This window comes from Sylvia atricapilla, chromosome 5, assembly GCF_009819655.1.
Source record: "Sylvia atricapilla isolate bSylAtr1 chromosome 5, bSylAtr1.pri, whole genome shotgun sequence".
Taxonomy (NCBI): domain Eukaryota; kingdom Metazoa; phylum Chordata; class Aves; order Passeriformes; family Sylviidae; genus Sylvia; species Sylvia atricapilla.
In genome coordinates this window covers 26,325,879-26,340,694 of record NC_089144.1, presented here as the reverse complement: position 1 = coordinate 26,340,694, position 14,816 = coordinate 26,325,879, and the positions used below count along the sequence as shown (strand labels likewise).

Genomic DNA, 14,816 nt, shown 5'->3' with positions numbered 1-14,816 from the left:
AATGATATTTGCTTCCCAAGTGTATGTCATGTTTGTGGCTTTGAGGGAGGAAAAAGGGTTGTGATTGAGCATGTGGCTGATGTTTTAATGGAACCATCTTACTACAAACAATACCTGCTATAAATTGGACTGTACTTTCTTGGTTTTTAAAGGGCATTTTTTCTGGTTTTGTACTATGGAATTCTGTACCAAATAAGCCTTTTCTCCACTGCAGTGGCAAGGGCATGAAGAGTCTATTGGCAGGTGAACAATCTCATCTGCTCAAACTCAGGAATGAGTGGAGGATTTAACCCAAAGCAAGTGCTGGTTTTGTTCATAGAGTAATTCAATTAGGAAAGAAAGAAATACACGTTTATTATGGTGAGAAATAGTTTGCAATTATCACTGTTTTGAATATCAGAATTGTATCCTCAGTTTACAGGAGGATTGTGAAATCAAGCTGCAGCTGTAGTCGGGGCTAATGGAGTCACTGCTTTAGTTACAGCAATAAAGTCTGTTTATTTTTTCATTTCCTTTTGCTGCAATCTGAGCATTGACTTGCAAGTTAAATAGGTATTTTGCTTTGTAAAGCCTTTTACCTCCAGACAAGTCCGGCAATTAAGAGTGAGCTGGTAAATGGGTTCATGTGAGTTGCGTAGAATAAGGACCAGAACTATACAACGTTTTGGTGATTTTTCTGCAGCCTTTGAATCCTAACTGCTGTCTCCAACAGCAGGCCCAAACAAGGACAAATGCTGCCTTTAAAATGTGCCGCCTGAAGCATTTCATTCTGCAGTTTTGAAACTCCAGCTTAGGAATATTTCAGGCTGTATTGCAGCAGGGAGCTAGCCAAGGTGGATGTCATGCAGAGACATAATGGTGACTGTGATGTATTGAGAGAGGCTAGGGAATGAGCCTGAAGTAGGTTAGAGAGCACAGTTTGCTGAAATAGCTGACAAGGCTGTGAAATACAAAACAGATACAGTCTTTGGAAAAACACAGTCTTGACAAAGAATTCGTAGTTGTGAAGCACTACCAGGCAAGGAAGTTCTGGCAGCAAAACTAGAGATACATGGAGGGGCAGTGTCAATATAAGCTACCTGGTATTTTCTTTAAATAAAAAAGTAACATTCCTAAGCCTATTTTTTTGAAAATACATACTTTCTACAACAGCACTGACCTTGTCTTGCTGTCATGTATACAGCTATTCACCTGTCATCTGACTGGAAGTTTTAGGTGAAGGGGCTTCTCTTTCTCCTAATAAGTAAAGACACTGAAGAGGAGTCTTCACCAAGACTGCAAGCTGTACCAGCTTCCCAGATAGAGCTGTTTGTAAGATCCTGTTTGTCACAATCTTAAGCTGAGACAAGGTTCAGGAAATGGAAGATGTACACTGGAAGGGCTGGAGATGTTAGTCCAGTTCAGTGGACAAAAAAATACAGCATCAGAAATGCTTACTGAGTAGCTGGTAATGTCAGCATGTTAAAACCTAGTTCTGAGGTCTGTAGGCCTATGTTGGGTATTATTTAATTCCTTTTCTCAAGCATTCTGGAATCTTGCCCATCCTCTGTCAGTTTATGAAGATTTGTCATACTAATGGTCAGAAATAGTTTTATCTGACTCCATAATGACTATTGGGTAAATTATGTCAGGTCTAAATACATTATTGTCCAAACTTTAACCCTTTCTTATCCTTTGCTGATCTTGGTTCTTTTTTTCTTTTGTTTTAAATGAATTTGTGTAACAGTTGTGACAGAATTAAACTGAAGCCCTGCATGTTCCAAACATTCCTCTTTCCCCCTGTTTGGTCTCTTGCTGCACTGCATGTATTCTCCTTTTTGTTGCTTATTTCTGATGTACTTGAGGGTGGGGGAAAGTTAGTTTTTGCTATTTCATTTTACTGTATTAGACTATCTCCATCTTCTTTTGCTTGTCTTAGTTCAAACAAACTTCACCTTTCCCCTGCTTCAGCTCGGCAACCTGAAGTACGTTTCTAATGTAATTTCAGCCCTGTTTTTCTTTTAATACATCTTTACATAGCTAGTTTTCATCATACCACGAAACTCATCCTCTTTTTGTTTTAATTGACTCAGCTTCCTGAAAGAGCTGTAAGAATGTCTTCTACATCAGTGTCACAGTTCCCTTCAAAGTCTGTCATCAGACCTGTCATTGATTACAGCCTTTTCAGGTGAAGGTTTGAGCCTGTATCACTTCAGTAGCTGAGTCAACTCAAGAAGAGGAGCAGTGGGGAAGAAAGGAAGAACCTAAGAGCAAATGGGGCAGACAGCTAGAGGAACAATCCCTTATACTTGTCCCTGTTAGTCATTCCAATGTTCATTTTGACCCCAATCTCTGTGGAGTAGGCTGGAATCAAGGGTGAGGTACAGGAAAAAAAGAAGGAAAAGAAAAGGAAACAAACATATTTTTTAAAACGTTTTGCGTATTTTTGTCTTGGTATCAACAATGAATAAATTCTGACATCCCCAAACATTCAAGGAGGTTGGAAGCTGGTGGAAGCGTTAAAGCAAATTGCTCATTTCCTGCCTCATAACTTCAGTTTCTGCTTGACATACATTACCAGAATGCCTCTGCTCAGAAAAATTTCTGTTTTATGTAAGTTATTGTAATTGCACTTCTCCCTTTGGAGTCCTAGCAGTGCAATACAGGATGGGAAATGTCTGTAGGGAAGAAGAGCAGCTCGTTACTTTTGCTGTGTAATTGATGTGAACTGGTGCTTTTAATTCCTCACCTGTCCAAGTATCAGATATGCTTTCTGGTTTGGAAGGTTCCCTGTAGCAATGAAAGATGCCAATATTTCATAAAAGGGAGGGTCTACCTTGGAAAATATTTTTTAAACTCTGCTGAGTAAATTGGTAAAGCAACAATGCTGTCTTAGCCAAAGCTGCCCAGCTGCCAAGTGTCCTGGTGTAGGGGGAAATGGGAAAGGTGAGAGTAGAGTAGCAGTAGCATTGTCTGTATGGAGAATACAGTATGCTTCTCCTTCCTCCTCAGACATAACTGAGAGCAGCTGCAAACAAGAGCTTCAGTGAGCAGTCTGGAGTTAGGCAGACAAATACTGCAGAAAACTTATTTCCCTCCTAGTAAATTGAAATCAGGAAGCTACATTGGGAGACCGTTAATGAGGGTGGGGGTGTTCAAACCCTTTCGATCCTTATGTTTGAATTGTGCAGGATAGCTTTTAATTTCTATTCAGATTGTTTCCACTGTTTTTTACAAAGTATATAAACCGTGTTTATGATGGTTTCAGATCCAAGGTTAGCCAAACAGGGTCAAACATGCTGCTGAATGGAGAGAGGGGCAGCTCCACCTATCAAAGCCCTAGTTTCTATTGATGTGGTATGGGACATCTGCTGCCTATGTGGAGCAATCTTAATTGTACTTCTGCTGAAGGGCTCTGACAAGGTGTGCTCCATTCATCTCTTTCCAGAGTCAGCCCTGAAAAATAGGAATTTACATTTCTGTGAGCTGACACTTTGCATAACACAGCAGAACATGAGCAGATGTGGCCTAAAATGTGAGTAGGTGCTGCTGAGCATGACTCCAACATAAAATGCACACCTTGTAGTACAAAAACAAATAGAAAAGCCTCACCATCTGTATTTTCAGGGTAACAGACACTTAAGTTGCAGTTCCCAAGTGGTGGAATATGGGCCCTGGAAGGGGCTGTGCCACAGTGTGCCTGTGTACTCCAGCCAAGTGCATCTCCGGTGCAGCACTCTCATGTGCTGTTGACAGACATCTTACCACCCCACTGCCCCTCGTTGGGTGTGGCATGCTGCTTTTGTGGAGGAAAAGTAGACAGCACATTTATTTTCCCAATGTCAGCCTCCTGCCATCTCTCAGTGGGCAGCGGGATGTGGTGTGGTACATCCACACCAGCCCATCTTCACTGCAGGACACATTGGAGCCTTTCATCACAATAGCTCAAGCTTCCTCTCATCTCTTTTGGGGTTTAGGGGGTGTGTCTTTCCTTTCTTTTTTCCTTTCTTTTCTGCCTTCTCTGGAGTTTGTCCAACTGACAAAGCTGAGTTCAGGTGGACCCTATGGACAAATTTGGATGTTAATTCACATAAAAGACTTACTAAAGAGGCAGGTGAGAAACACAGAGTTTCACTGCAGGTTCTAAAGAGATAAAGAGATTGAGAAAATCCCCAAAGACATTCAGTCAGGATCTTGAATGTCAGAAAGCAGACAGTAGCACCTTTTTGTTGCACAGAAATTAATACCTTTCCTAGTTATCAGTACTTAAAACACAAGTAAAGAGTAGCATGTTGCTAGGCTGAAAATATGGTAAATTTTAATCCAGACATTGATTCTCCCATATCCCAGATGATTATGGCTTTTCCATTTGAAGTGCATAGTAACTGCACAGTATAACTACGCTGCTGTGGTTACAGCAAAAGAGAGAGATGACCTGCTGCTTGATTTTGTTGTTGTTGTTAGGAATGTGCACCAAGTGTTGTAAAGTGTCTGACCCAGCCTGTTGCCCTACCTTAAAGAGAGCCAGAGTAAAGGCCCTGACCTTCTCCTTTTCCCTGGTTTGATTGTGCCACAGCTTCTTACAGAAACTGCCAGGGCTGTGTCCTGTGTTAGGAAAAAGCCCTCTAGGTTGCCTGCAATTAGCCATGTAGGACTGAGTTTGCCATTCCACACTGGCCATTAGGTGGTTACCCATAAACCTGCTCATTGACACCAGAGGTAAACGTGAATGCTTCACAGGTAGAAACGTCAAACTGATACGTTTTATGCAGAATTATTTAATTAGTTGTGTAAGATCTTGCTGTGGATTGTATTTATTTCTATGCACCATGTATATAAAGTTAAAAGAATTTTACTGGAACTTAACTGGGACACATACTGCCTTTGGAAAAACTTAGTGTGTGAGAACCCACACTCAAAACATACTAACATCTGGTTTGTGCCAGCAGCACATTTGAATTTTATGTGTTCATTGTTACCAGTAAGGATAAATATGTATCATGAGCTTATGATGGAATGATTTTATGATCATGGTTTTGTCTGAACAACTATATCTGTTTCTTTTCATAGAGAGAAATTCTAGAACAGCAACAACAAGAGAGATACGACACAAGTTTTCATAGTATGTGTATGTTCTGTGATCAAGAATTCACAGGAAACAGGTTTGTTTATTGCCCTGTTTGTTTTATTTTTTGATACCTACTCAGCGTCTTTGTTTATGTTTTTAATGTCATGGAACCAGTTAATGCTTAATGGTAGGACTGAGAAGATAGAATTAAATTTGAAGTATAGTTTAAGTATTTCTTTCAACTGAAGTGCCATTTTAAATAGATCCTGTCCTACTTCTCAAGCCTTTTTATTTATTCCAGTACAATTATTTCTACTACACAGTACACTGGAGTTGGGAATGAACCATTTTAAAGAGAAACCTTGTTTTGGCAGCTGTTTTAGTGACAGGGACAGCTATGTGAGACAATGTGATGGTTAAATTTTTTTTTTATCCAGTTGTACATTTTCTTACTTAAGGCTCACCTAACTAGTGTGAATTTGACGATCAAATGAAAAAGAGGAGAGGAAAAGTAGAGTGAGAACAGAGGGCTTTACAGCATCAGTCAAGTGCAGGCAAGAATTGCATTGAAGCGCATACTCAAAGAAACTTTGTTTATTCAGAGTAAATCAGTTTCAGTTGGAGAGGCTAAGTCTGTTTGCATGGGTATTTCTGGTAATCTAGAAAGGTGAAAGCACTCAGGGTCATATTCCTGCAGGTCATCCCAATGTTCTGTGAGTGCCCCTCTCTACTATCTGATGACAATAGAGGAACTTCACCTCTGCTTCCTCTTGGGTCTGACAGGCAGAGTGAATGTTTGAAAATCATGCCTGGACAGTGGTAAAAGCCAGTGTCAACATCTGGATATTTCTTTAATCCCCAAAAGCAGAGCTGAGGCATTTAGAGAGGTTGGGCACCTAAGGAGTTAACCAGTATATTTCTGTTAGAAGAATATCTTAGTTGAACATCCATTATGTTTATTTCTGTACACTTTTCGGTGCTATTTGTGTTGCTAGTGCTTGTGAAGCCATATTGATGAAAAAGCACATTGCATCCAAGAACTTCTGCTCTGCTAACCAGCATAGAGAAGTCTGACAAATGGCTTTTTAGAATGTTTCTCAGGAGGATTGTTTGAAATGTGATTTGCTTATACAGGATAATGAATGAGCTTTGCTAACAGTCAGGGTCAAAATAAACTATACTGTAATTTTCATTTAAAGGATTATATGTCATGCATGTGGATGGAGCAGTTGAAATGTCACTGAACATTCAGCAGAGCTGAAAATGAAAAACTTCCTGTTTCAATAAAATTGCATTCTTTTTTCCTAGCGTTGGCAGCAAGACTATTACTGTTTATTTAACGTTGGCTTTTATGCAGTTTTAGAGCCATTGGTGTATTTTAAATCGCTAATTAAATAATTCTTATATATATATCCAAAAATACGTAATGTTCTATTTGAATTGTCTTTTGTAGGTCTGTTCTCCTCAACCATATGGCAAGAGAGCATGCCTTCAACATTGGGCTGCCAGATAACATTGTGAACTGCTATGAGTTTTTGTCCGTATTACAGGGGAAGCTTGACAAGTATGTAGAGTTTTGTTTGTTTGTTTTCAATAAACTTGGGTTGCATTTCTTTTAACTTGGAAATAGTAGGTAAAAATGAATTCCACATTTGTGGTTAGTTAAGAAGTAAAGAGAGCATGTAAGTTTATTGTGAGTCCTCTTCGAAGTCTTTTTGTTGACTTACTGAAAGTTAACTCATAACAGTTCATAGTATGAAGTCAAGTGCCATGTTTCAGTTACGTGTAGCACAGTTTGAAATCAATAATAGCACATGCCTTTTTCTCATAGCTGTTAGCAGTAATGTTCTCTCTCATAGTGACAAACTTTTTGCTAAACATCTCTTTCATCACTGAATACAGAGTCCATGTTCCAGTCTTCTTTTGCCTCCACCTACCATTACTGTATATGTTTGCTCTCTCTCTTTTGCACTGCTAACAGAGTAAACCCAGAGCAGAAGGGGATAGATACATGTTAACTTTTTCCAGAAATGAAGACATATTAAGAGTGCCTTTTCTTTTATCATTGATGTTGCTTAATGCACTGAATTACCATCCTCACTGATAATTTGCAGCTCTACTGTTTATCAGTAGTAGGACCTGAGGCTTTCACTTAAAGGCAGTTTTCTCAAAGCTTATCCTCTCTGTAGTTAATGCACATGCTGAAATTGTGTCCAGAGCAGTGAAAGCTTTCCCTATGGCTAAGAATAGACTTATTATCTATGCTAGTAGAATAGTACCTGAGAATAAATTACTGGAGGAGAAAAATCTTTTTTTGGGCAAATAAGACTACATTATGTATGCTGACAGAAAGCCTTCCGTTCTCTTCGTGGGAATGCCTCTCAAACAGAGCAAACATTTTGCTGTTAGCAGGTGGAGCAAAGCAGATATTAAAATTCATAGGTGTATTCTGGCACCAGACATATGATTCACCAGCAAGGCAACCTTGATTTGAAGTCTGCAAGCACAGGGAGAACTCAAAACTTCTTAAATGTCTTGAAAGGCAAATGATACTGAATTCCTGCTCCACACAAAACGTCTGAGGGGAATCTGGAACCAAAACAGTTTTATGATGCTGATCTAAGGCAGTGCATATACTTCTGTTTTGTTTGAATCGCTCTGGAAGACATACTGTGGTAAAATTCTCATTTGTTAATGAATGTCTTCACCTTCTCGAGTAATGTGTATACACACCTAAATAATATCTTCATGTCTATGTACATATATGCATGTACATATTTTTATGTATGTCTGTCTAGGAATTATATATACTTCTGCGTGTGTGTGTGGATATGAATTTACTTACTGAATTTTACTTCTTTGGATTTCATGCCACCCTGGCATACTTTCATTTATCCTCCCTGTTGAGGTAGAACTATAAAAACAATCTGTTTAACTAATTTGAGTTGTTTCAAAAGATAAGTAGTATGCTCAGAGTTTGGATTTCACTCTGAATTATAAAGGAACAATTACGGGTGGATTGAATGTCAGTGTAAGTCCATGCTGAGTTACAGAGCTCATACAGTGAGCAATCAGCAGCCTTTCTGTGCCTACTTTGGGTAATCAGACTTTTCTCCCACTTTGCATATGGGGCAAACAGTAAACTTTTTTGTTAGCTATATTTTTAATTTTCTGTCATTGTTATTTCTGTTTGATTGACTCTACTGTGATCTATGATTATAATGTAATTTTTTAAAATTACCTTTCTGTTTCTTTTAATTTGCTCTGACATGCTTAGGTTAACCTTACTATGTATAGCTCCAGCTTATTTAAGTTTATTATTTTGTACTATTTTCATTTTAACATATTGGCCTGTTTATCTTTCTATCTTAGCTTGCAGTGTTTATATTGTGAAAAAGTCTTCAGAGACAAAAACACACTTAAAGATCACATGAGGAAGAAGCAGCATCGCAGAATTAATGCGAAAAATAAAGAATACGACAAATTTTATATCATTAATTACTTGGTAAGTAGTTCTATGAATAATTAGCAAATTGACTAAATACATACAGACATTATGTAGTTAAAAGTGAATAAATCCAAACTAGCAATTAATATAAAGGTCAAAAATCAAGTGAAGGATTCTTAAGAAGTGTGCTCATTTGTGGTAGGATATTCTGGATAATTGTAAAACTAAGCACTAGTAAACGTTTTTTGTTGAGATTTGATTTTGAGAGATGCAAGAATGTAGCTTGAAGAGACACTAATCATCGTGTCATTAGTGTTGAGTCTCTGCTTTAAAAACAGAAGGGAAAGTGAGATAGAGCAATAACGTAAATGGAGGTCTAACTTAAAACAAGTAAGCTTTGAGCTCGTTTTCTATAAATCTTAAGCTGGAAGTGCTCTTCAGAGGGTAAATTAAGTGCAAAGAGGAGGAAAATGAAGACACAGAGATGAAAGAAAAATAGCTAGTTTTTAGCCTCCAGGTAGGTGTATGTTGCTAATTTATTTTTTTTTTTATCCCAGATCTTTGAGAGTGTGTGCATGTGTATGCAACAGATTTTCACTTGCTACCTTCAACTTATGAATATAGGAGCTGCTTCAAAAGCTGCTATTTTCTGTCCCAGAAATAACTATAGTTCACCTGAAGTAGTCTTTGTGCCTTCCACATGTGCTAATATCCAGGTTATAAATAGGCATTTTTGACTGTTTTATCTACTCTTTAATTTCTCTCCATGGGTTTTACTTTAATACTGGGAACAAAATTTTTTATATTCAATGCTCTACCAAGTCCCTTGTACCAATGAGTTCCCTTGGTGATATTTTATATTTTTCTTCCAAAGATCAATGATCTGAGACCTGAGGTTTTTTCCTAGATATTCAAATTTCACAGCTTTGAAAACTGACCTGTGTTTGCTGCACAGTGAGGAAAAAGTTGTGAAGCTGTATAGGGTAGATGTTTTTAGATCCTCAACAGAACTAAGTATTTACTTCTCCTTTGGAAGTTAACAGATTTTAATTTAATGTAATTGTTTTAAGTGATTTTAATAGTTTCTTTCTTCTCTGCTTGTCCTACACATAATATTATATTTTCAGAATTTGGCATCTTTTTAAATTATATTTTGTTTCTTATTTGCATTCATTGTTCTCACTTAAATCTGTTCCATCTTAGATCAGATGAGTGAAATGACTACCCAGAATTTCTTGAAGTCCTACTTGAGAAATTTGAGAGACATGCAGGGAGGTCATAATTTGAATACACACACAATGGCTGTGCCATGTTAATAAGCAGAATATACCAAAGTAAATATAAGAGCAAGGCTAATGTCCACTACATAACCTCTTTTCTCTAATTGCCCCAAAACTGGTGGCCTTGCCCATGCCTGTCACCTGAGAATGCTCTGTTGCCTGTGTGCTTCCTGAACCACATCCAGTTGTAGTCTGAGTGGTGCTGCCTGTGTAGCCACAGAACATGCAAACTGTTTAACAGTCAGGGCCAAAACAGAACTTTGCAGAGTGCCTTCACGTGGCAGCCTGAACCACCTTGGGTATTGGTCACTGAGGAGCATCACTTAGACATGTATTCTTTAAGGTTCTTGAAATTACAGACAATAAAATGTAACTCAAATGAGCTATGTCAAACCGCCAAAATGTTTAAAATTGGGCAGTGGGTACTGTGTACCCAAGATCTGTGCCAGTACATCTTCTGGGACATACTTGAATGATCACAACTCTTTGTCTGGCTCTACATGCTTTGCTACAGCCATGTTGTCTTTCCACACATTTTCAGTTCTCTACACTACAGTCTGCTCTGGGGACTGTTTCTAATTAGCCTTTCTGATCCTTCAGAGTGTACCCACATCAGAATTTCTGACATTTCTTCTTGAAAAGAAAGAATTAAAAAAAAATTTAAAACAGACTAAAAACTCTGTCTTAAACACTTTTAACATAGTTCACTATAAAATATATATTTGCACACAGGAGATTTTTAGGAGTGTTCCTATAAAGTGGAAAGTGTTTGCTTTCCAAAGTGTTTGCTTTGACAACTCCTTTTTTTTTCTGCACAGAGACAAGAAGACTAAAAGGAAGAACCTCATTTTGTTCACTGGGAGCTCAGTAGATTGGCCTTTACATTGTAAAGAGGAAATATTCTGTACTGCACATACATGCTCTACAGGAGATTATATTAAATGTGATAGGATGGGTTTTTTTCAAGTGGAGTCTATATTCAGTAAATTCTAGATATTACACAAGATCTGTTTTTTATAATGGCTCAATGTAGTGATTTTCTTTCTTCTCCCCTAACCCCTCACAACGTACCAGAAATTATTTTCTCAATGTGTACTATCAAGTTTCACTCAATTTTGCCTATGAGCATTAGAGGTCTGTGCTTCACATTGCTCTAAATATCCGGGGATGATACAGTTTCCAAGACACAAACATGGCTTAGGTATCATATCTGAAATGATTCCCCAGTGGATTTGGAGGTCATTTGTCCCTATTGTGTAAGTGTGGAAGATTATATCAATACTACAGAATGGCTCGAAGTGTTAATTCAGAGAGATGAGCTGGTACTGTAGTACTGAGCAACAATGTATCCATGATATATAGATGCAGAATTCCTTATTTTTCTTCTCTTCAAAAAAACCCCACTTCCAACCTAATTCCATTGTTTCTCTGCATGTATTATCCTGTGGCCCCATGACACACCTTGCACAAAGAGCAAGTAAAAATGGAGAAGAGAGAACTTTGTAATCTGTGGTGGCTGCTGGAGGCCATAAAGAACAGAAGGCAGCATTAAAGCTCTCGTATTCCCAGAGGAACTGAGGCAAACCCAGACTGACAAGGCCTTCCTTTCTATATTCACCTGATTATTACCAGCAGCACTTTTAGGTATAGAGAATCCTTTGTAGGAAGCCCAGATGTCTATTTTCAAATTGACTAATGGCATGTATCTACAATATGTAACATCACTGTAATTAATACACTTACAACTCAGTTAGGCAGCTGAAAAGTGGTACCTACTACTTAACAGAAACCTTGTTTCATAAAGCCTTTGTTTTCCTCAAAGATAAAAAGATGTTTTCTCCTTATTGCCAAGCTCTAGGTCATTACTATTATCTGTTGGGGGACAGAGGAAAAAATATTTTATTATGGGAGTCACTACTTATATTTAGCCTCTTTTGATTTACATGCTGTGTATTTTGTAGAATAGTAAAGGGAAACCCTTCATCAGTTGATGACGGTTCAGGATTTAATAAAATCCCCCAATTGGGCAATACGTCATATTGAAACTCATCCAACGTGGATTAATTTATGTTGGGGTAAGACCATCTCTTCTTCCTGATAAACCAGCTTGAGTTCTGCAGCAGTGTAAAACAGATACCGTAACTCAGATGATCACAGCAAGACAGTTGAGGAGAAGGTCAAGAGAAAACCTGCAGGAGAAATCAACATACGTTTGGAATTTCTGAGCTCCACAGGCCTGGAACTCCATTTGCATGTAGCTTGGGAGCTGCTCTTTAGGGAACACTGAGATACCAGCTGCTGTTTCTAGTTTCTCCCGTCTCTGCACTTTTTTGCAAGCTGGGGTGTGCTACCTCAGTGAGGCACACAGATTTTCTGCCTGTAGAACTGCTCTCAGGTTGAGAAGGTGAATTGCCAGTGAGGCATTTCATCTCTCTGCATTTAGATTACATTTTGGAAGAGGAAATAATCAAACCACATACATTTGCATGTTCTGACTTTTCTATAGGATCATCCTCTCTGTGAGGTACACAGAAAGTATTTAAAAGAAAAAGTTGTTTTTTCTTGAATATATAGCAAGGTCTTCAGGGTTTTTTTAATTATGCATTTTCTAGTATTTGAACTATTAACAATGTCAAGTCTCATTTTTTCTCTGGTTTTGTTAAGTATTTCTTGGGAATCTCTAGAGATCATTCCTGGCAGCTCTTGCATCTTGGATGAAAAAGCAAAGAAAGTTGAATACTTAACAAAGGCACCCTTGGTCCCAGATGCCTATCAAGCTGGAGAACTGAAAAGGTGTTAAAAAAATAAAATAAAAAGAAAAAAAAAACCCTGAAATATTATTAAGAATGTTTCAAAGAACTCTTTTCCACCCAATTGCTCAGATTCAGTCTCTTGGCACTTTCATCACAGTGTTCCTAGTTACCCATTCACCATGCAATTTTCCAGCGATACAAGACCTGGTTAGCTTTTCGCTTTTTCCTTTTCTCTCCTCTGAATATAAATAGATGAGGGAAACAGATACATCTTACAAGCTCCCTCTCTGCCTTCTTCACAGAAACACCATAAAAAACATCAGCAATAACAAAGCTCAGGCATTTTCCCTTTCACCTTCAGTTAAAAGGTGAAGCTTAATATTGGCTGCTGTTTTGAACATACTCTCCTATGCTGATATACTTTGAGCTGGTAAAGGGAAAACATGGTGAGCATTCATCTTCATTTTGCAGTGGTTGTGAGCCACTATCTGCTCATTAAGGTGTTAACATTAGCAGACATAGGAAACTAGTGTGCAGCTGGGAGAACATGTGGTGAGAGGCATTAATGGCTTCATGTTATCTCACAGTAATGGTGACAGTAATGAGTCTCCCCTCTCACTCAAAGAGCTTACTACCATGTAGTATCACTAAATTATATGATGGCATTATGTTTAGAGCTGTCTAGAGACAATTGTTTATCATTTTCCTGATAGACACTAACAGCTTTAAAAATTCTAGGTAAATTGTTAAATGATGGATATTTTTCCTTCTTTTTCCAAACACCCATAAAGGCAATAATCATTCTTGTTACTAAGGATGTTATTAAATATATTTATTAGCAGGAATATTTTAATAAAATCAATTAAAATATTATCTTTTTATTAGCTGTCTTTTTTTTTTTTTAATGGGGACAAGGTCATCAACAATAATCTTTGTGAATCCTCCACAGCCATCAAAACCACGGGTTCAAAAATACTATTGTGATTATTGGTGGTTAGTTTGCTTGGGTTTATTTTTAAAGACAAGAAGAATCCGAAGAAAGAAAAACATGAGCTAAAGATCACTGCTGGTATTTGAGTAGAGCCCTTCAGCTTTTTATTGCCTGTTATTTTTATCTCAGTCGTGCTGAGAGTGCCTGCCATTGTGCTGAATGCTGCACAAATGTATTGTGATATACTTCATGCTGAAGGTCTCTAAGGTATAAATAAACAACACAAAACGTAAAAGGAAGAGCAGAACACCATGAATAGATGTGCTTACGTTTATGTCTGAGAAGAGAAGGGAAGACAAACGAGTCTATCTCAAAGGTCTGTGCCCTGGCTCACAGTGCCTTTCTGGAGCACCCCAAAGCTAAGTTTACACCATGTTTTCAGTGGTACAGCCTTGAACAAGGCACAGGCACTGACTGGTGTAGCTGTGCCAGCTGAAGCCTCGGGTGTGACAGCTGCATTAAGCAGCACGTGCTGCTTGAAAAGCAAGGTAGGCAGATTGGATTGAGCAAGTGTGAGGGCAGATTTGAGACAGTGATAACATACCCACCTCAGAGACACTTTGGAAGTGTTGCAACCCTGGTTTTCCTGGGAACTCTGTGCCATATCATCTTCCTCTCAGCTATAGTATGGGAAATGCCCTGTTACAAGATGAAAATAATTATTATTTTAATAATTTTTATTTTAAAAAATCTTACTGTCTTACTGAAGCAGTGTTGTATGACTACTTTTTACTCACAGCAATACTGAAGTCATGCAAAATAAGATACCGATTGTGACTTCTAAGATGTTCATTCAATTGAATGACAATGTGTGATGAGTATCACGAAATGGTTTTTCTTTTATTTTCTTTTCTCCCCCCAGGAATTTGGAAAGTCCTGGGAGGAAGTGCAGTCAGAGGATGACCGGGAATTACTAGATAACCTAGAAGAGTAAGAGTTACTTATGTACCTATTACACAAACTTGCAGGACCATTATTTTTTTTAAGTAGATGCAGGGAAAATGCTGTGCACAGTTAGCACACAGTTTAAATTCATTTAAGCCAATCAAATCAACTCCAAATTGTCCTCATTAAAAACACTTCTCAGCAACGAGAGCTGTAAACTTCATATTTCAGCCACAAGCCTGTTTTTTGTTTCCCTAGAGCTCAAACAAGAGCCTTCTGGGTTTGTAATGATGTAGACAAAACACATTCTTTTTTCTTTTGCACCAGAAAACCATCAAGCAGCTTTTGCTCTAATTTAAAAATTAAAAGTAAGCATCAAAAATGTCAGTATGAAGAAGAAATTGGATGAAAA

The 14,816-nt window shown here is 38.0% G+C and overlaps 1 protein-coding gene across 1 annotated transcript in view; it reads left to right on the top strand.

Moving 5' to 3' along the window:
- The window catches only part of ZNF277 (zinc finger protein 277), a 46,071-nt gene that overhangs the window by 25,920 nt on the left and 5,335 nt on the right, over positions 1–14,816 (top strand). The window contains exons 5-8 of the mRNA XM_066319013.1: positions 5,050–5,141; positions 6,501–6,611; positions 8,420–8,552; positions 14,382–14,449. Of these exons, the coding sequence (XP_066175110.1) occupies positions 5,050–5,141; positions 6,501–6,611; positions 8,420–8,552; positions 14,382–14,449 (404 nt within the window). The remainder of the gene's footprint in view (positions 1–5,049; positions 5,142–6,500; positions 6,612–8,419; positions 8,553–14,381; positions 14,450–14,816) is intronic.